Source organism: Osmia bicornis, chromosome 6 (genome assembly GCF_907164935.1).
Source record: "Osmia bicornis bicornis chromosome 6, iOsmBic2.1, whole genome shotgun sequence".
Classification (NCBI taxonomy): domain Eukaryota; kingdom Metazoa; phylum Arthropoda; class Insecta; order Hymenoptera; family Megachilidae; genus Osmia; species Osmia bicornis.
This window is the reverse complement of record NC_060221.1, coordinates 3,799,811-3,821,417: the sequence shown is the minus strand read 5'-3', so window position 1 is coordinate 3,821,417 and position 21,607 is coordinate 3,799,811. Positions and strand designations below refer to the sequence as shown.

At 29.8% G+C, this 21,607-nt stretch overlaps 6 protein-coding genes across 8 annotated transcripts; 3 read left to right on the top strand and 3 right to left on the bottom strand.

Moving 5' to 3' along the window:
* Nucleotides 1–112: 112 nt before the first annotated feature.
* On the top strand, nt 113–1,052 carry LOC114874635 (nuclear nucleic acid-binding protein C1D-like). The gene is made up of 2 exons (XM_029184096.2): nt 113–470; nt 544–1,052. Exons 1-2 carry the CDS (start codon nt 257–259, stop codon nt 711–713), a joined length of 384 nt encoding a protein of 127 aa, XP_029039929.1. The 5' UTR covers nt 113–256; the 3' UTR covers nt 714–1,052.
* A 103-nt stretch (nt 1,053–1,155) lies between these two features.
* Nucleotides 1,156–1,860, top strand: LOC114874634. Its single transcript, XM_029184095.2, has 2 exons — nt 1,156–1,213; nt 1,282–1,860. Exons 1-2 carry the CDS (start codon nt 1,206–1,208, stop codon nt 1,703–1,705), a joined length of 432 nt encoding a protein of 143 aa, XP_029039928.1. The 5' UTR covers nt 1,156–1,205; the 3' UTR covers nt 1,706–1,860.
* Nucleotides 1,861–2,185: 325 nt separating this feature from the next.
* LOC114874625 (bifunctional 3'-phosphoadenosine 5'-phosphosulfate synthase-like) lies at nt 2,186–6,033 on the top strand. Its single transcript, XM_029184084.2, has 6 exons — nt 2,186–2,480; nt 2,705–3,508; nt 3,579–4,013; nt 4,088–4,297; nt 4,363–4,645; nt 4,734–6,033. The coding sequence occupies exons 1-6, from the start codon at nt 2,436–2,438 to the stop codon at nt 4,826–4,828; spliced, it is 1,872 nt and encodes a 623-aa protein (XP_029039917.1). The 5' UTR covers nt 2,186–2,435; the 3' UTR covers nt 4,829–6,033.
* Nucleotides 6,034–6,270: 237 nt separating this feature from the next.
* Nucleotides 6,271–12,131, bottom strand: LOC114874623. The gene is made up of 3 exons (XM_029184082.2): nt 11,258–12,131; nt 7,167–11,169; nt 6,271–7,068 (listed from the first exon to the last, which is right to left on the bottom strand). Exons 2-3 carry the CDS (start codon nt 11,091–11,093, stop codon nt 6,775–6,777), a joined length of 4,221 nt encoding a protein of 1,406 aa, XP_029039915.1. The 5' UTR covers nt 11,094–11,169; nt 11,258–12,131; the 3' UTR covers nt 6,271–6,774.
* A 1,054-nt stretch (nt 12,132–13,185) lies between these two features.
* Nucleotides 13,186–16,588, bottom strand: LOC114874626 (inositol-3-phosphate synthase 1-B). Of its 2 annotated transcripts, none has more exons than XM_029184085.2 (7): nt 16,068–16,588; nt 15,028–15,200; nt 14,678–14,945; nt 14,312–14,566; nt 13,986–14,228; nt 13,810–13,918; nt 13,186–13,709 (listed from the first exon to the last, which is right to left on the bottom strand). In XM_029184085.2, the coding sequence occupies exons 1-7, from the start codon at nt 16,182–16,184 to the stop codon at nt 13,336–13,338; spliced, it is 1,539 nt and encodes a 512-aa protein (XP_029039918.1). In that variant the 5' UTR covers nt 16,185–16,588; the 3' UTR covers nt 13,186–13,335. The 2 variants fall into 2 exon arrangements, with proteins under 2 accessions (XP_029039918.1, XP_029039919.1); XM_029184086.2 differs by lacking the exon at nt 16,068–16,588 and adding an exon at nt 15,271–15,418.
* Nucleotides 16,589–19,460: 2,872 nt separating this feature from the next.
* On the bottom strand, nt 19,461–21,469 carry LOC114874631 (transport and Golgi organization protein 11). Of its 2 annotated transcripts, none has more exons than XM_029184092.2 (5): nt 21,370–21,469; nt 20,701–20,927; nt 20,496–20,590; nt 20,262–20,413; nt 19,461–20,184 (listed from the first exon to the last, which is right to left on the bottom strand). In XM_029184092.2, exons 2-5 carry the CDS (start codon nt 20,921–20,923, stop codon nt 19,974–19,976), a joined length of 681 nt encoding a protein of 226 aa, XP_029039925.1. In that variant the 5' UTR covers nt 20,924–20,927; nt 21,370–21,469; the 3' UTR covers nt 19,461–19,973. The 2 variants fall into 2 exon arrangements, with proteins under 2 accessions (XP_029039925.1, XP_029039926.1); XM_029184093.2 differs by lacking the exon at nt 21,370–21,469 and adding an exon at nt 21,250–21,325.
* Between the last annotated feature and the right edge of the window lie 138 nt (nt 21,470–21,607).

The following is a 21,607-nucleotide window of genomic DNA, read 5'->3' as shown; positions in this document are numbered from 1 at the left end:
GACTTTTTATGAAAAATATGTTTCAAATAATGATTAAAGCAAATTACAAATTAGATTCATTACGATATCTTCATTATTTCAAACATTAATCAAGTATTTCTAAAGAAATTTACAAAAATTGCAAACAGGGCGGAACACATATTACTCTGCAACTTCAAGCTCCATAAACAAAGAAATAAGAAAGTTGTTTTTGTGATGGACGGTTTGTAAGAAATTTGTTGATTTATTATTGAGGTTATAATTTTTTTAAATAAACATGGATGCAGATTTTGAAGAATTATCAAATGATACAAATCTTATTGCAAGAGTCACACAGTTTCATGATGCAGCGATGAAAATCGAAGATACAATTAAAATGGCTACAGATCCAGAAATATATGAAAAACTCTCTGATGAAGATAAAATTCAGTATGATCTATTGATGTCTTATTGTTTAAATAGTACGTTTTGGATGTACTTGCGTGCAGAAGGTAGAGTGTATTTTTTGTTTTTACATTGATAATTTATCTATTTTTTATTTATATTTTATATTCGTTTAATTAGGAGTGGACCCAGCAAAACATCAAATAAGATCTGAAAATGAACGATTGAAAAAGTCTATGGCACGTGCAAAACAGATCAGTGATAGAAATAGTCTTATGCCTAGAGTGAATAAAGATGTTGCAAAAAGATTTGTAAGAAATTCATTATGGGAAATAAATAAGAAAAAATAACATAAAAATGACATGAATGCATTTGAACTTGGATCATAAATTAAAGTGGTTTAAATTGTTTAATGCAAAATACTTAAAATATTATGTATGTTCTATTATGTACATATTTTTGTATTTAAAGAAGGAAACAATTTCATGTATTGTATAATGTACTAGGTTCTACACAAACTCTATATTATACACTGGACATGTCATAAGTATATATAAGACACTTTTTACATTTGTTTACCATTGTAACCTTGATAAACTTTGCGATCTCGTTCAAGTCAAAAATACTTCGAAATGAGAATAACTGTAACAGTAAAGTACTCGAAAAATATATTTTTCCTTTGATACAAATTTTTCATACTCTTTTTTATTAAACAAAGAAGATACAATAATATAAGAAAAGTTGAGTGATACTTGTTTTCATAAAACAGTGAACTAAGTTTAAATATATTATAATTTCAAATAAAGGATAAAAGTTCTGAAAGAATTTTACATTTTACAACAATGGATCAGTAAGTAATTTATTAATCATACGCATGGTCATGTGTATGCATATATACATATAATTTCATGTTTTAAGGATAAATAAATGCTTGGAAGAATTAAGAATACAATCTTCAGGACAGCATAATGAAAAACAAGAGAACTATGTGGCTGGAAAAATTAATAATGTTATTAAAACATTAGATATAGTAGTTGTAAAACCATATTCTTCTAAATATCTTTTATATTTTGGAAGTCCTTTGTTTTTGAGTAGTTTAAATTATTCAGATTGTAAATCAGACTACACATTGTTAGGCTACATAGATGATATTTTTGGATCTATTGGAGAACCTATGTATTCTGTAAGTGTAAAATGTGATCTAACAAAGATTTTGGATGTTGAGGCTCCGGTATATTATTTTCCTAATAATCCAAGTACAGCACATATGTATGTGGAGTATATGCTAGATGAAACTATAAATAAAGAAAAATATAATATTAGAATGTTATCACCAATTTGATGTAGAAGATACTTTCTTTTTCATTTTTTGTACTATTACTTATATATGTACATTCTATTGAAATTTTTCAGTTATAGAACTGTATAGAACTTGTTTTATATAGAAATTGTAGAAATTTAAAACTAAATTACCATTAAATGGTTTATTTTTCTTAATGATTTGTGATCATTTCGTCATGATAATAAACATAGTACGAAATAATAATTGCTTTTATTTTTTAATATAATTCACCTATCAGACTATTTAATTCTTCAACCTATAATTTAGATCAATTTTCAATTTATATACCCATATATACATACATGATATGATTATACATTGTGTAATTATATAAAGATGTATTCTATAGAATACATACATATTTCTAAAATATAACATCATATTTTAAAAATCATCTGGCACGTATTATACAGTTATTAACTATATAACATGTCATCTGTTAAAGCGCTAGTGTCTACAATTGGCTCACAGTACCGTTAAAGCGTGCTCCGCAGCCGCTATTGCTTGGGAAGTGCCCGTCGTTCTTTATAACGTATTGTTTATTATAATTTTAAAAATTAATGACAACTTTTAGAAAATTTATACACGCCGTAATAAAATTTGAATCTGTATTTTTATGTTTAGTAAGTTCTTTTCCATTTAAATACGTAACACATTAAATTTTCATTCTGTTTGACTAACTGCCACGTATATACATAAATGTACATATAAATATACAAAAGTAAAAATTATGTCAAACGAAACTTCTGAAATCCCAAATAAACGAATAATGACGGTATGTATCGACTAAACAAGTTCTACATATATTTAAATATATTTTATGTCATAGTATATTGTTAATTTTTGTTTAAATAAAAGTTTTTTTTTATATAAGTAAATGCATTTATGTTTGTGTGTAAAAGAATAAATAAAGATATTTAAATAGTTAGAAATTTTTAAATATAATTTTTTTAAGTTTCTTGTTTAATATCTTATTTTATAAAGAATTCCATTTTTTAGACTTGTTCTAATGTATCAGAGCAAGCACATCATGTATCAAGAGCAAAAAGAGGCCAAGCAATAGGAAGCGTAAGAGGCTTTCGAGGATGCACAGTTTGGTTAACAGGGCTTTCCGGTGCTGGAAAAACTTCTATAGCTTTTCAAGTTGAAGCTATTTTAGTTAATCATGGAATTGCTGCTTATGGCCTTGATGGAGATAACGTAAGGAGTGGTTTAAACTGCAACCTTGGTTTCAGCAAAGAAGATAGGAAAGAGAACATAAGGAGAGTTGCAGAAGTAGCTAAATTATTTGCTGATAGCGGTCAAATTTGTTTATGTAGCTTTGTATCACCGTTTGAAGAAGACAGGCAAATGGCAAGACAAATTCATAAAATGTCTGATCTTCCATTTTTCGAGATCTTCGTCGATACACCCCTTAATGTATGCGAAGCTAGGGACACGAAAGGATTGTATAAAAAGGCGCGTCAAGGAGCTATTAAAGGCTTTACTGGAATAGATCAAATGTATGAGAGACCAGTAAACCCTGATTTAGTGGTAACCACTGAAAACTGTACTCCAGAAGAATCAGCTGCAACAGTTATAGATCTTCTGGAGAAACAGTGTATTATACCAGTGCTTCAAAAACCAACAATACCGATACGGGAGTTATTCGTTCCAGAATCACGAATATCTTCTGGCAAAGCAGAAGCAGCTACTCTTCAGAGCTTAGAAATTAGTGAAATAGATGTACAATGGCTGCAAGTTTTAGCAGAAGGTTGGGCTGCTCCTCTCACTGGTTTTATGCGGGAAGATCAATATTTACAAGTATGAATTTTTCTAATGATGAAATATAAAATAATAATAAAAACATAAAATACTTAAACAATATTTTTAGACTCAACATTTAAAATGTCTCCTTGATGGAGATAAGGAAGTTAATCAATCTGTTCCCATAGTTCTTGCGATACACACGGAAGATAAGGAACGTTTGGATGGGCTTTCGGCTTTCACGCTAAAGTACAAAAATAAAGCACTTGCAATATTACGTAGACCGGAATTTTATTTCCATAGAAAAGAAGAAAGATGTGGATGGCAATTTGGTACTAATAATTTAGGCCATCCGTATGTAAAAATGATTCATGATTCTGGAGATTGGTTAGTAGGTGGTGATATTGAAGTTTTTAAAAGAATTAGATGGCATGATGGTCTGGATAAATATAGACTTACACCGAATGAAATCAGAACGAAATGTAAAAAAATGAAAGCTGATGCTGTATTTGCATTTCAACTTAGAAATCCTATACATAATGGTCATGCATTATTGATGCAAGTATGTTGATTTGTTATTTACATATATGTATATTTATATAATAAATCTTTGTATTTTTTTCTACTTTTCTATAGGATACTAAAAAGCATTTATTAGAAGAAAGAGGATTTAAAAATCCTGTACTACTTTTACATCCTTTGGGTGGTTGGACAAAGGATGATGATGTACCATTACATACTAGAATTCTTCAACATGAGGCAGTACTAAGTGAAGGTGTTCTAGATAGTAATTCTACTTTATTAGCAATTTTTCCAAGTCCAATGATGTATGCTGGACCAGTTGAGGTATGAGTTATACGTATATAACTACAGTACTTTTCTCCGATTTATAATTTGTTATTTATTATTAGGTACAGTGGCATGCAAAAGCTAGAATGAATGCAGGTGCTAATTTTTACATTGTTGGAAGAGACCCAGCTGGTATACCACATCCTAACAAAACTGTAACCTTAGATGGAAATCTTTATGATCCTTCTCATGGAGCTCGAGTTCTGTCAATAGCTCGAGGTTTGCAAGATCTGGAGATCATACCATTTAAAGTTGCAGCGTATGATAAAAGGCATAAAAAAATGTCCTTTTTTGATACAGAACGAAAAGGAGATTTCGAATTTATATCGGGAACAAAAATGCGTAGTATGTATTTTTACATATATATATCTAAAGTGTTTATCTAAAATGTAATAGAATTTCAAAGAATAATATTTATAATATTCTTTTACAGCTTTAGCAAAAGTAGGTGAAAATCCACCTAATGGTTTTATGTCGCCTAAAGCATGGAGTGTTCTTGCACAATACTATCAAAATTTAGAAAAGTAAAAATTATAATTGATTATAATAGAACAATATTGGTACTTTAATTGTTAAGGATAATAAGTACAATAACGTCTTCTTTTATCAAAACGTCCATTAAGGTTTAGTTTTTGAATTATTAACGAAAAACGTCAACCAATTAGAGCGCGCATAAGGCGCATGCTCACGCGCAGAAGTGTCGGTTACGAACCAACGCGGTTTCCGAGCAGTTTGTTTCCGACCATGGTCGAGGCCGGTTGTCATTGCGAATATTCCTGCGGCTGATCCCGCTCTGATTAGTTAGTGTTTTTAATTAATAATTTAAATACTAAGCTTTAGCTAGCATTTTGGTAAAGGAAACAGTTGTTCAGAATCACCCCAGCTACCACCCCCTGAAAGGATGTTCAACCGTAGCCGGACACCCTGTAGATTTGTATGTATATTTGTACATTTTTCTTGTATAGTACAAGGATTCTAACATTTACCTCTGCATCAAATAAGTTAATACTTATTTGCATTTATTTTTAACGTAACGTATATATGTTTTTATTTTGTATAAAATACAAAATGTAATACACACTTTATCTGAATATACATAAAGTGTTTATATTTATTAAAAGAATTGTATATTGTCAACTTCAAATTATACATAATTGGAATATAAATTTATTATACGTATGCAGTAAAAATTTTTAAAATGCAACATCTAATAGAAAAATATTTGATATTCAAATTCTTTTATTGCCACAATAAAATACAGATAAGATTGATGGACAAAAAGATGAATAATATAAGAAAATAAATATAGAAATTAAAATGTGCAATTTCGTTACAATTAGGAAAGAAACAAATTTGTTAATGTATAACTTATAGTAATGTGTGTAGTTGTAAGATGAAAAGTATTCTTGTAGTTATAATTCAATTAATCATGCAGTATGTCATAATAGATTTAGTAAATATTAAATTTTCTAATGTAGTACGTAGAAATAACAAATTTAATGGCAATTTTGCAACAATAAGAAAACGAAGATTTTTAGTAGTAAAAAAATCTTCTAATTCATAATAATATAAAAATGAAATATCATTATAAAGTAATGCAAATGGTTTATTAACTAATTATACTTAATTACACCTAAGTGATGTTTAAACTAATGAGCGTTAATTTTGTAATGTATAAAATTTTTGTCTTAAACGTACAAAGTTATATTTGAAATATATATTATATGAACGTATATTACATATTGGACGATTTTCCTATGCAATCAAAAAAAGAAACCAAAAGTATTTGAGAAAATATTGGATCCCTTTTTTCACTTTGCTATATTTATAAAATGCATGAATAATGGGTAAAAATAATTATCACCCATACTTCATAAATTAGGGAATGAAAAACACTAATGAAAAAGCTTATGTAATTAGTAAATGTGACAAACTAAAGAAATTTCAATCGTATAGTTCACAAATAGGCATATGGTTATGAATAATGTCAGTTTTATTAATATCGTGAAATTTATATTTGTATTATTAAGTAAAATACTTGTTTATCTTTTATAGATTTGTACAAAATACTTTATATCCATACTACAGATATTTTTATTCATTATTTATAATGAAACAAAAAATTTTGTATTGAAAGCATTATGAGGATAAAATCTGTTGTATCATTATTTTTTACAATCTTAGCGTGATTTTACTAAGTATCTTCATACAGTAAAATAATCTTACAAAACTGCAACCTTAATAGCAAAATGTTATTTTGACCTTTGGGTGTATAGTTAATATCCTAAAAAGTTTGAAATCTATATATGTTTCAAGGAAATATACATTTTTAGAATATGCTGTATTTGGGAATGTGATTTACTTCCTACAATTTATCCCAAATAAACAGTTTTTTAAGTGTATAATTAACCACAATAAAGTTGATTATTTTTTCTTTACAAAGAATATCGCATATATAGAATACGATACTAAATTCAATTATTATACATAATAGATGCTGTAGCTAAATTGACCTCTGTATTTGCATCAGACAGATCAGGTAAAGACAGCATAACTGGGATCACTTGGATTTTTCCTGAATCATCTTCTTGCTGCAAATGAACTACAGCACCTGATTGTAGTATTTCATTTGTCATCATTTCATCTGTTATTATTTCTGCGGGTTCAATATTGTCCGCCGTTACTTCTTCAGTATAAACAGTGGTATCTTCCATGTTCATTATAACTTCCGCTGCATCCGAAGCTTCTCTAGACGTTTCTTCATATTCCTATTAAAAAGATGGGTGGATTATTAAAATTTCAATTAAAATATCAAATACTGAATATAAAATATAAAATTATGATTATAAATAATTATAATTAATACCTGTTCATATACTTGTTCATATTCTTCAGTTATTTCTTGTTCTTCAAACTTTACTATTTCCTGTTCTTCAAACTTAACTATCTGTTCTTCCTCGTACTGTTGATCTGTTTGCTCTTCGTATTCGCCCTCGACAATTTGATGCTCTGCATTAGTTAAACTTTCTTGTTCGTGCTCAGAACAGGAAGAATCTTCCTGGACTTTAGGTTTAATATTTCTCCCAGGTACTATTCTTTTGAATCCAGATCCTCCTAAACTTTCGTGTCTTCTCTCATGTTTGTTTTTGTCACCTAAATATTTAAAACGTTGCCTACACACACTACAAGAGTATGGTCGTTCATTAGTATGAGTCCTTTCATGACATACAAGAGCGCTAACTTGTTTACATCTCCAAGGACAATATCTACACTGCAACGGTCTTTCATCACTGTGTCTATTCTGGTGATGTTTAATCAATTGTATTTTCGTTTTCAAGTTAAATCCACAAATTTCACACGTGTATGGCCTCTCTTCAGAATGAGATATCATATGTGTCTTCAACCTGAGCTGATTCACAAATCTCTTCGGACAATGTGGACACGGTAATGTTCCTTCTAATCTGTTATGAGTCACCATCATATGGTGTCTTAATCTTACTTCAGAAGTAAATGTTAATTCACAATCTAAACACTTCATCGGATCTTTCTCCATATGAGTGTTTTTAATATGCGTTCTTAAAATCATTTCTGTTTTAAATGTTTTATTACAGTGATAACATGACACTCTTTTCTTTTCCAGTGCTCCATCCGTGTCTTCTTTTACAACACCAGGAAGAGACTCATTGTGTATATGAGACATATGCCATTCTAATGATCTAGTCGAGATCATTGATCTGTTACATATGTGACATGTATACTGTCTACCATCCTTGTGAACTCGATTTCTATGTATAACAAGTGTCGAGTGGTTTGGAAACTTTTCACCGCATACTTGACACGAACATTCTTTTAATCCTCTACTATCAGTTTTCTCGTGTACTCTCATATGCAATCTTAAGCCATCTCGCCTATTGAAACCAACACCACAAGTGTCACAACGATACTGACGCTGATCTTCATGAATTCTTACATGTTGTTTCAAAGTTGAACTATTCTTAAACATTTTGTCACAGTGTGGACATTGAATGGTATACGCTTTATGAGTATGCATATGCTTAGAAAGACTATAAAATGGAACTAATTTATGACAAACTGGGCATTCTCTTTTATTGCCAACCGGTTGATGTTTACGTATTCTATGATGTCTAAGACTCGCAGGATTTTTAAAGTCTGCTCCGCAATCCTCGCATAAATAGGCCCTTAATGTTGTATGTACTGACTTTAAATGAAAGCTAAGCTTCTGTTTGAATGCAAATTTTTTCGGACACTTTGGGCATTGATATATTTTCTCCCAGCTCATGTGTTGGGTTTTTACATGCTGATCTAGAGTTCCTTGATGTTTAAACTTTTCACCGCATACATCGCATAATTGTCCATACATATTATCGCAATGTTTCTGCTCATGCTGGCGTTTCTTTCCCTTTGAATCTAACATCACCTCACAGTATTTACATAATAACTTTTTTATGCAAACTACGCTGTGATTTCGTTTTGCCTTATTAGTTGGAAATTCTTCCATACAATCTTCGCAAAAATGCATAATTTTATAATCGTGCATCTTTAAATGCTCCTCGAGAATATCTTTAGAAGCAAATGTTTCTGGACAATAATCACATTCCAGATAATTTTCTTCTGGAATGTAATCTGCTGGTTGACTTTCGTCTATTAAATCAGGCAAATTGTTTTTAAGCACTGCATTATTTCTATCCTCATAAAGGGAAATAATGTCTTCGTCTTTTAATCTTGTAATTACGATTTTACGTTGCTTTAAATAATCTTGAAAATCCTGTAAATTTTTTTCTTTCTCCCCTAAAATTCTTGCCAATTTTTCAATATTTCCTTCTGTATAAGATTCGTCAAGTTCTTTCTGCAAAGACTCTTTTTTCTTCTTTGCTTCCTCCCATTTTAGTTTAAGCTTTGCTAAACGTGATAAATACTCCTCGGTATTTACATATGATTTTTCATTAGCGGATTTTTCTTTTTCTGGTTCCACAGTATCCGTACTATCATTTTCAATTTTTGGAGTACAATCATCTTCTTCTTTAATAAATTGTACGTTTGCAGTTGATTCGTTTTCCGCATGCGGAGTAAATTTCTGGCTATCTTGACTTTCGTTACGTTTGAAGTAACGAGTTTGAGTTTCTTCGGACTTTATAGGGAGTGAAATACTAGCATGTCCACCTAATACCTTCTCCCGTTTTTTCTTATATTCTTCTATTTGTTCTTCTATGATCTGTTCTCTTATTTCAGACTTTTTTGTCCGTTCTGGAAACAAATCCTTTTCTTTTGTAACAAGTGTTTCGTAGCGTTTAAAAATTTTATCCATCGGTTTAATTTCAAAAGGCTTTTTTCCCAAACATTTATCATCTTTTTTCTCAAACGGTTTATCCATTTTTTTTACTTTCACTAATAATATTTCATTCGGTTTAGATCCCTTTACTGTAACATACATAATTCCATCTTCCTGGTTACTATTAATGTTCAAAGAATTATTTACATCTAACTTTTGTACTTTAAAATCTTTATGACCACCATTTTTATCAGAAACACCAGACTGATTTTCGTCTGTTTCTTCAGACAAGTCTTTTCTAGTTTGTAATAAAAGTCTTCGTTTTAATATGTTTGGCTGTTTCGTGGATTCTTTTGTACTTTCAGCATTACATGCGGTCTCAGTCCTAATTATATTTTGTGGTTCACAAGAATGATTATTATCTTCTGTATCTTCTATTTTAATGTATGCTTTTAGAGATGAATCATACTTATATGTTGTTTGATTACAATCAGTACTCTCATTATCTGGAGCTGAGTTATAATCGCAAAGAAACATTGATGGGGGATATTGTCTTGGAATATTTTCTTTCTGAATATTTCGTCTTTTTACAGCTGGTGTTTGTACAACTACTTCATCATCAGATTCTGCTGCATCAGAACTATCAGGTTGAAAAGGAGGATCATCCGGATCGAACTCTTCTATAGATTCATTATCACTGTTTTCTTCAATTATCATTTCTTCAAAAACTTCAACTTCAGGCTTTTCTAACTCTTCAACATTCACTTTTCCTATTTTTATACAGTGTAAATTATCTTTCACTGGAATATCCTCAGGTACTTTTTGTACAAGTACCTCTTCATTATGTTCCTTACTTGTAGATGGATTGAGGAAATTATCTTCCACAATATTCTCTACATGTTTTTCAATACGTTCTACAGATTGCATCTTCTTTGCTTCTAGATTTCTTGTTGCTGTCTCAGTCAGAGTAAAATGAATGGACTTTAATTTAACTTCTGCTTTCTTAATTTGCATAAAAAATTTATAACTCATTTTCAAATCACAAATACAGTCCATACACATTTGAGTGGATAAACTGTCATATGAATTTATTTCTTCCAAATGTTTAATCTGTTGACTTAATCTCATCTGAATACCTTTCTCACTAAAAATATCAACTAATGGAAACTTTAAACCAGCACAAGTCCTACAATATTTTTTCAATTCTTGTTTAGTTTGCTCCAATATAGATAACTTTTTTTGTGCAGATATTTTGTTGTGCAACGAAATTTTAGTTAACTCATTCAAACTATTAGCATCGTGAGTCAATAATTTCACACGTGGTGTTATCTTCTTTAATTCATTTATGTCTTTAACTTGTCCAAATGTTTCTTTAGTGGATTTACACAGGGGTTTAATATCACTGTCATATGCATTTTGACTGTTACTATCACTAGATTCAAAATTATCTGGTTTTACTTCGCTATAATTATGATCCTTGTTATTAATTTCAATGCGCTGCATCTTTGATCCACTTATTTAAATTTTTTTCATTGTACATATATATGTCCTAAATATGTATGCGCAAAAGTTTTATGACCTGAATAAAGAAATACAAAATATAATTTTAATTCATACTTTAAGAATTTTATGTAACATGACATTATAAATAAAAATATCTGGCTTACCGTTGTATCATGCTGTTTATGCATGTTGTATGTTAACTACTGTATATATTGTATATCATTATTACAAATTCATTGATTCATACAAAATTGATAAAAATATGTTCAAACAACTTAATATATATTATCGTTACTTAAGAGCTGTAGTAGTTATCGATATTTCCAAAGTTCTAAATTCTACACTGTTATTTGTAAAATTGATAATATTTTGAATCTGTTCTCTTAAAAATGATTTAATATCTTTATTATCAGCATACGACAAATACGAAATTACATTTTCATAATCGCAGGTATTCATTTTTCATTTAAAATTGAGGTTAAGTAAATATAATCATAAGGAGTGTGTACTCCTGCACATAAACATAATGAAAACGTGATCGGTGTATGTTACACCGATTTTTAAATTTCTTAAATTTTACCTTACAATACTCGTCGCACGGAAGAGTAATAACGTTATTCAAAAGTTTTTCTAAACTCTTGCTAATATAATTTCTTTGTAATGTTATCCAGATGGCGCCGTTTAATGGCGCCTATGGCGTATGTTATTTTCGACCTACGCAACGGACATTCTACAGTTCCGAAATTCATGACTAGTTTTCAATAGTCATAGAGTATTTTTGTATACAATTATAACGCATTACAAAGATTCATCATAGAGTAGAATTCGAGTAATATAACTTTCGTGAATAAAAACGATTAATCTACCCGCACTAGGGAACGAGAATTCGTGCCACGTTCAACTATCGTGTTCTGAAATTCCTTTACTGATGCTATGACGTTGTTAAATTCGTAATGGCCGCGATTCTATCTTTCGTATTAAAAATACAAACGATAAAAAATCTAATTTAACTGTTATAGCACCCGTACATAGAATGATAAAATATGATTTTAATAAAGAAACAAAATTTATGTTTTCTTTATTTATTTTATTAACAGATTCAGATGTTTATCGCATGCTCGTGTAAGCAGCCGCGAAATTATGATATTTGAAAGGTTGAAATTGAAAATTTACTAGCTTTAATTGTTTGAAATAGAACGGCAAAAATAACAGTAAAATACTTATAAGAAAGTAAATAGAAAATAAATAACATAATGAAATGTGCAGGTATGGACTCAGATTTTTAGGTTTCTTTTAATTATTATTCGTTCAACGAGATCATACTCGTTATACGACGAGTTTCGTTCGTTCTGCGCATGTAAGCTCTGATTGGCTTAAGCATGCCTCGTCTGCGCAAGCGCCCCGAGGTATCGCGCATATACCCAGCGATCTTATATTCAGTATACCCTTCGACCTTCGACGTTGCTAGTTCTTTGTTCCTTGTTTTCAAATATTTTTGTGCACCATGTATACGACCACGAAGTTAGAGGCAAGAGTGGAGGGCCTTCCTGAGCTGCGCGAACAGGTATGGCCTTTCGTTATATGAATAACAACTTTGTATTTTCTTTAGCATTTATTTAAGATATTTTATTTATAAACAACACATAACATGTATTTAAACAATAAGGGTATTTTAAAATAGAAGTATTGGAATTGTTTCACAATATTTCAATGATCACAAACTTTTATGCAGCCAGGTCGAATATTATTCTAAACTTAAAAAGACAAGGAACGGTACAGTCGAACTGCATGAATTATTTAACTGAAACTACGTTATTTCTTATACAAAATTGGTCCTTCATCTTCATTTCTAATATAGTGATTTTTTATTAATAAAAGAAATAATAACATCGGTAAAAATATAGATTTAGATTGTTGCTTTTTAAAATATATATCACAATTGTATATTACAAAAGATTATGAAACCTCTAATAATATACTCAACATTATCACATATTAAATTTGGTAATTTACAAATCGAATCTATGATTTGTAAATTGAAATGAAAAGAGTTTCAGATCTTGAAAATATGTTTCTCAAACACAAATTTCATTTTGCAAGAGTAATGAATATTCTGGAATACTAAATTTTCACTGTCTTTTTTTTTAAATGTTCCATGATAATACTGTTTGTTCCTTTTTTTTGTTTGCAAGCAGTAATACCCTTACTCTTAAAAATGTAATTTTTTTTGTTCAACTTCCACTTACTTTCCAAAATTCACTTTGTGCTCGAGCAACATGTTATTTTCCGGAGGCAACGCAAGGCATGCTCTTAACATATTTTCAATCGCAGCTCGTTGTCTAAATAATGCATTTACTACTGGTGTTCCTGGGGGTACTAATGGTGCTTTGCATAGATATGATAGTATGGAAAGTACACTGTGAAATCCAACAAATTCGTCCTCCGTATCCGCTTTTTTAAAGGTCATACGTGAGCAAAGTTCCGCCAAAAGAACCAAGTCTAAAATTATTGGACTAGCTAACAAAGAGTCCTCACACGTGTTGTGTATCACAATTGTGTTCTGTCCTCCAAGTAGGATTTCTGATGTGTACTCATCCATTGCCCGTTTACTATCACCTACCAAAAGACGAACTAATTAGTCTCATATTTCATCTCATGTCTCTGGATGACATGGTAGTCAGCATATTAATACATATGCATATTTTTTCATACATACCAACATATGGAACATATTTAATAACAACACAATGATCTGGCTTCTCTCCAGGTTTGTAGAGAATTCTATTTGATTGTACCATGTCATCTACGACATTACTTTTTGAAATCTGAAAAAAGATTAGATTCCAATGTTAATATAAATTACTTTTAAGTTAAGCTTAGTAAATAAATTACCTCTTTTGATCGAAATTGTTGAGGGGCAGATAAATTATATCCATCATTATTTCCAAGGTGGTTGTAACTAACGATTGATACTGGTTTAATGCCAGCAGACACTAGAAAATCTACAAGCACAGATTTCAGTTTTGTTTGCCCAGATTTAAAGTCATCACCGCTAATAAATGTTTTGTGTTTTTCTGCTAATTCCAAGGCTCCTGGCACAAAAGTGTTCTGAGGAGAGCCATTGATATATGTACACTGGAAGAACATGAAGTATATTTTAATATATATTACTGACAACACAGTTGATAATAGAAAAGAAAAATGAACAGTTCTCTTACTCCTTCTAAAGCTGCTGCAACAGCAAAAACAGTACTGGGACTAATTTCTGGGTGGTTCTCTTTTATAGCTTTTAATAAATTTTCTGCTGTATCATTTATACCTGGAATGATCTCCGAAAATCGTTCAGTATTAGCAGTCCACAGTATAATTACTTGATCTAATTTCTTAGCTGCTTTAAAGTCTGCAATGTCTTTTCTAATCTGTTCTAAGTGTTCAAATTTTGTACCAGAAATTAAATTATTTGCTCTTTTCTCCTGGAAATATGAAAGCCATATAAAAATTTAAATTTGCTTGCAATTAATATATCAATAAATATTCATATAGATTAAATAGTAACAGAAAAAAATTAACTAAGAACACTTTACCTGATTAGAGGCAATAAAATCAGGATAATATGTACTTTTTCTTGGTTTCATATGTATCATGTGTGGTATTAATTGCTTTTGTAAGTTAATGTCCAAGACCTTTGCACGTTGCATAGCATCAGCTAAATTCATGCCTGAAATGTCCCAGCCATCAAGTTCAATATCATCTGGGTTAACCATTGGAAGCATCCAAGACATTGGAACAAAGACATCTTCTTTGTTTCTTTTTCCCAATCTGACAGTAGATGCTTGAATTAAAGATCCATACCTAGATATTTAAATAAAAAGCATACATAAACGTATTATTTTATTTAAATATAAAATAATATTACAGTTAGAATGGTAAATACCAATTCGCTTTTTGAATGCCATTCTTTGTTTCCCATGTCAAGTTAAGCTTATTTGCTAACAATGCTGCAGTAATAGTTGTACCATTATTTCCACCCCATCCTACTAACATTAATCCAAGTTTTGGAACTTTCAGTTGCGTTCTAATCAGCAACTTTGTTGACACAGGTGTCACCTATTATAATAAATACATGTTTATATTCTGTAATATATTAATTTCAAGCGTTTAAAATAAATAATATTACGCGTAGTAATTGTTAGTATTTGTATCCAAGCATTTTTCTGCTAGTACACAGTGGTGTACAACACAGCATTTTTCAAAAAATGAAAAATTCATTTCCAAAATTAAAATCATAGCGTTTGAGCAGCTGTTCATTTTTTTATTATATTTGTTCCTTTTCCCTAAAAAAGAATTTTTCAATACAAAACCTGTAAATTTGATATTTATACAATTTTTTTTTTTTGTTTTGGAAAAAACCTTCCAACCTTAAAAATATTTATTAAAGTATCAGCATTTTTTCTTGATAAAAAGATATTCTGTAAATGTATTTAATAGAGAAATTGATTCAGTTATAAATTTAAATTTCTGTTACTCATTGGACAAGACGAATTAATCATTATAATTTATTAAGGTTTTATCGCATATGTATAAAGCAAAGCCGATACATTGGAAATGCAGAAAACTGTAAACTACTAGAAGCGGGTATTTTAAAGATTTTTCTTAGTACTGTTATTATTGTAAATAGTGCAGCTTTATGTTCTATCTTAATATTATTCTTCCAAAATGTTACGAAAATGAATTTTCGCAGTGAAGAATCGTTCTACGCAAAAATATGTTTCCCTACAAGAAAAGAAATAACATTTGCTCAGAGTCACAATCAGTCTAGTGGAAACACGCTAAATTATTATTGGTCAGGTTTACCGCTAAATGTAATTACTCGATGACAATTTCAAAATGTAATGAAACCTGTTGTTACACCCATAAAAATAATTGCAGCTAAAAAGAAACACAGTTGTAGAAGGAACGTTTTTATATGCTTACCGTATATTTCATATCATCGTCTTCCTTAACGTTCGTTGTTTGATACTCGTACTGTGCCTCCATATAATCTTCTGTGTACTTCACCTTCGGCGAATCGACGCGAATTTTCAAAGCCATTTTGTATGATATTAAATTTAAACACTGACCGTAAGAGTTATGAACTGGATTTTCGAAAAATTTCTTTGGAAAATATGTGTTTCCTTAGAAATATCGAGTTCAAGGATTATAGATCGATTGGAATGAAACTGACGGTAGTGAAGTGATGTATATATATACCAACGGTAAAGCTAAGGTACCGATCAGTACAATTGCTTTTTATAAAATAATTGTTTTTCGACAGGTGATACGTGATATTTGCGATGCAAAGAATAAAGGAAGAATTCGTAGTCAAAATGAACGTAAATAACACTCGAAGGTGAATATCCAAAACGTCGTGTTCGTAGCTGAAACGTAAATGTCCGGAGAACGGACAAGCATGCGCTTTAAAAGAAATGGCGCGGCAGCCCCCTTCCACCCCCAGTTTAACTGGAACCTATTATATTTGGTTACTGCTCGCTTTTTATCAAGCTAACTGATCTAACATAAACTAAACATATGCTTCGTTTGCAACTTCGTCTTCTTTCTCATATTTTTTTTCTCCTATCACCTTATAGGCACATCCTGTTTTTACTTTATCTTCTAAATGTGTGTTAGTTGAATATTTTGACGGTTTCAATCGTTTCTCATACGTATACGTATTTCTCCAACGTTCTTTCGTTTTCCTTTTTTATCGGATCTTATTTTAAATTCCACCTTCAACCGTGTTTATACCGTTTTTGCGTTACAAATTATTCATAAATGTTATTTTAGGTAAATTAATTATCTTATCATGCAGGGAACGTATAATATTCATCTCTCTTCCGCTTTTTGTAATTGTTATAGGATACACAGAAGATCTCGAAATTCTAGAATATTTATAACGTTTCTTTTTAACAAAGAAAATCTTGCTATATCATGAAAGCTAACATATATTAACTTCCGTATTTATGTTTAATATTTTAACGTGTCATTTTATTTATAGTTTTTTTTCTTATATTATATGTATATTATACATTATAGTACATTTTTTAAAACTGCATCCATAAGTTTATTTTAATATAAATAATAAAACTATATTAAACAGTTCCATTATCAGAAATGATATCTCCTTGTTGTCGTACAACTTCCGGAATACAAACAAATGTTAGATCCTCCAATGATTTTTGTTCTGATAATCGAATAGTTATCAGCTTAATTCACCTTGAATAATACATAAATACGTTTTGTATTTTAAACGATCATTGTTGGCCGGTCTGTGAACTGTTCAATTACATCACGTGTAGCTGGAATGCATAGATTGTTTCAATCAATTGGCACTCGGTGCCTCTGGAACTTTCATAATGGGAGAATTATGTTGCCAGGCCATTCGTAAGACGACCCTCGACAAACGATTATGAACTATAATCTGTTTACAAAGGCTGATTTTATCCAACTCAACGTTACCATTCGAGCCGTTTCGTTTTCATCCCAAGAAACAAGCATCATTACCTATATAATGTACATAACAAGCATCGTCGTATGTCTGGAAGTGTTCCGGATCGATCAGTATTCGAAATATAATACTGATAACAATCTGCTGATATCGACACGTCCGTTATGACAGCAGAAACGTTCTCCAGTTAACCAGAAACACTATTTTTCCTATAAATATCTGAAAATGGATCAATAAATTAACACGTTCAACTTGGCAAATGATAATCAGAAATTCTATTTCTCATATATTCAAATAATCATCCAAGAAGTTTAATCCGTAAGATTTTAAAATTACGTAAATTTCAAGTAATTCATCAGTTTAATCCTATCTTGTGCAATTAAAAAGAAAACAAAGAATTCTTTGAAACAGCCAAGTTTATTTCATAAGGCATCATTGAGGAAATAACATAATGCCTTATTTCAGATAGTCTGTTCTTTCATATGGTAAAATGTTCATCTTTCATTTAATAATCGTAAAGGGTTACGTAATTTGAATGATATCAAAATTAATTCTATTTTATCTCGTTATGTATTTCAATTTTACTTTAAATATTTACTTTTCAAAATAAATTGAAGTATTGGAATAAATTGGTACCAATTGATACGAAGATGGTGTCGCACCATCTTTAATGATTGTTCCGATATATGTATTTAAATGTTCATAATGTATTAGAAATTTATATCGGTATATTCAAGAGTATCTTCTTTCTTTTAAATCAATTTTCTTAAATATTGAGGGTGACGGAGAAAAACATTTTGCAGATACGTAATCAGTGCATAAGTCTAGAAGGAACAGATACCTACCAGACAATATTATTAAATTGTACTTAATTAATTTATTTACGTTACAAATGAGATTACGTAAACCTATCTTAAATATTAAATGGAATTTAACCGACAGTTCAGTCCATCATTCGTGAAGGGTGATAGTTGAACTCTGTCCAATACTTAAAGTAAATTGAAGTAGAATTGGACTGTGGGAACGACCATCATCATACATGTACCAACATAATAGTCATCAACAACTACCTTCAAGTTCCGTATCCCTTCAATTTGAAATTTATGAATACTAAAATGTTTTTATATATGAAAAGTTTCATAAGATTCGCAATATTTTAATGATTTCAATATTATAAGATTTTATTGAAGAAAACAAGATGTTCCCAATTGAGATTGTTTCATTTTTCTTTTATTACTTTAATTTTCTCCTATTCATAATTATAAGTAATATTATGCTTAGATATTATGTAGTACGTATTTAAATATTTATGTATTAAAATCAATCAAATGTATTTATTGATAATCGTTTTATGTATATAAATATATAGTATACAAAAAAATAGTTTAATATAATTTTATAACAATTAATCTTCTTCAATATGCAATAAACAATTTCATGTTTATATACTCTTATGTATACAGGTAAAAAAAAGAGAAACATTTTTGTTAGGTTAGAATATTATTTGCAATCGTGTTTTGACAATGATATTAGTAACAATCCATTTAGTTATGATAATATCTCATGACAATTTACATATAATAAATGAAACAAAAACTATTGTATACATATTTGTATATTTTTCTTAAGATTATTTTATATAAATGTATAATAATGTATAACATGGCCACAAAAAGATGTCAAACTTAGTAATATTTTAGACGATTACAATAATTGGTTTCAACATTTCAATGAATGTATCACTACAATATATTTATTTATATCGAATTAAAAGATGTAAATGCAGAAAATGATAAAAAGTCAAAATTAATTTCACTTTCAATGCATAACACAGCTAGGATCTCACAACGTCATTACTCTTAATTTTACAAATTTACAATCTATTATACTTCTACTTAACATCTCTTTATCTTCAGTTTATTATTACTAAATACATCGCAAGCAAAATGAATTCATTAGTACATATTAAATAAAATTGTCACAGAAATTCATGTCTTGCTTATTTCAATAATGCGTTACATTGTATAAACATATTTAAACGTTCAAAATCGATTGTTTTAAAAATTAGTATCGTATATATTCAATTTTTACACATTTAAATAAAGATTGAAATTTTCGATTCATTACATATAATGTAAAATGTAAAAGAATAACTACGTGTTGCGTTTTGTAAGTTCAGTATGTTACAATTTTTTCATGCAAATATTTTTCAATAATTTAATCTTGAACATATACGATACATACATCTGAATATCTCAATTTTATATACTCTGCATAAAGAGTCTTTGGTTACAAATTTTTTTTCTCAGAGCAAGGGAGACTCTTATAAAACATCTTGTATTTAAGCACCATCTTTCACACAAGATGCAAACTTCTTATATTTTCTTAATGCAAATTCAGTTTCTAGTTAACCATGAAAAAGCTTTAAGAATTAAGTACGTCAATGTTAATGCATATAAAATTTTGTCTCTTTGTTGACGTTGTAACATATCAAGTTCAATAGCCATTACACGTCGATTTAATTTTCCTACTTGTCGACGTAAATGCTGTATCTCTTCACTAGGTGGAAGAGACACATCGAGTGCGCTATATGAGGGAGTTTGTTCTCTGAAAAGCAATAGTTCATATCAATTTTTGAAAAGAAAAATAGGTGTAGTTCTGTAGACAAATAAATAAATTTATACCTGACATGCCTAACTATTTGTGTTTCTGTAGGATATTGTCCATGAGATCTAGAGGATACTGAATCCTTAGCCTCTGTTAAATATGAGTTTGGATCTTCTTCATCAACAGCAGGGAAATAGTGATTATCCAATGTCAAGATTCTTGGAGGAGTCTATTGATAACATACAAAATTATATATTGCTTTATAATATATGATCTGTTAAAAGATTTTATTTGCATTTAAAAATATTTACCTGTACTCTAACTAAGCCTGGTTCAGGTGGTAATACTGCATTCTCTAATGTAATTTCTCTAGGAGGTGCTTTTGTTCCTACATGTTGCTCTTGTCCTATGTTACAAATTAATTATATCTTGTATTATTTCAATAAGATTATTGTTATTTAATTATTGATATACCCATATCAATGGGTATTAAAAAATATTGTTCTTCATATTTACCAACAACTAAAATTCTATCTGGAACATGCATCTCAAATTTTTCTGCTGCGACCATCTGATTCCAGCTAGAGCCATTTGTACCAGCTACTTCTTCATCCGTGTAATCACCGCTCACACGAATACTCTTTGGCACACGCATCTTCTTATTAATGTCCAAAGTAAAATTTGGGTCATAAAAATTGTCAGCTTCTCCATTAAAAATAGGACTATGTGCTTTTGACATTTTACTAAAAAATAAAAAACAAAACTTCAACTTAATCTTAAGTGTTATCAAAACATAAGAATCAATATGGTTAAACAATATAACAAAATCAAATTAACTGCATATTATTATTTGGAAAAATAAATGTAAAATGCTTGAAAGAAACAATGAAACATTTGTCAAGCATTATAAACCATATTCCATCAAGTGAAATGCAGATTTACATATATATTTTTTTATTACTAGTGAACTAGATAACTAAATAATAAAGTAAATTATATCTGATTAGCTATTTAACAGTATAATTATAGTAAAAGAATGCGATGACGACACAAAAGAAAATTTACTTTAACCGTTGTGTAATAACAACACAATCCAAAAAGCTGTGCCATACATAAAATTTTTTAATAATAATTAACAACAAACAGATATAAATATTGGGAACATTAATCTTACAGGTAGCTTACCTTTCAAAGCTTAACTTTTTATACTTTCTCAATCGTTGAACACAAATTCTTGGGTGAAGTTAGCCGTATAATCACAGTGTATAATGTCGTGTGCTAAATCAGTGCCGTTCACAAGACCCTTTAGGGAGCTTTTGCAAAGCAAAGTGATCCGCATATGCATATGTGTCTACATATATTTATTGCCCAATCTCACGTAGAGATTAGATATGTATTTGTTTGAAGTAGATTTGAGAAAACC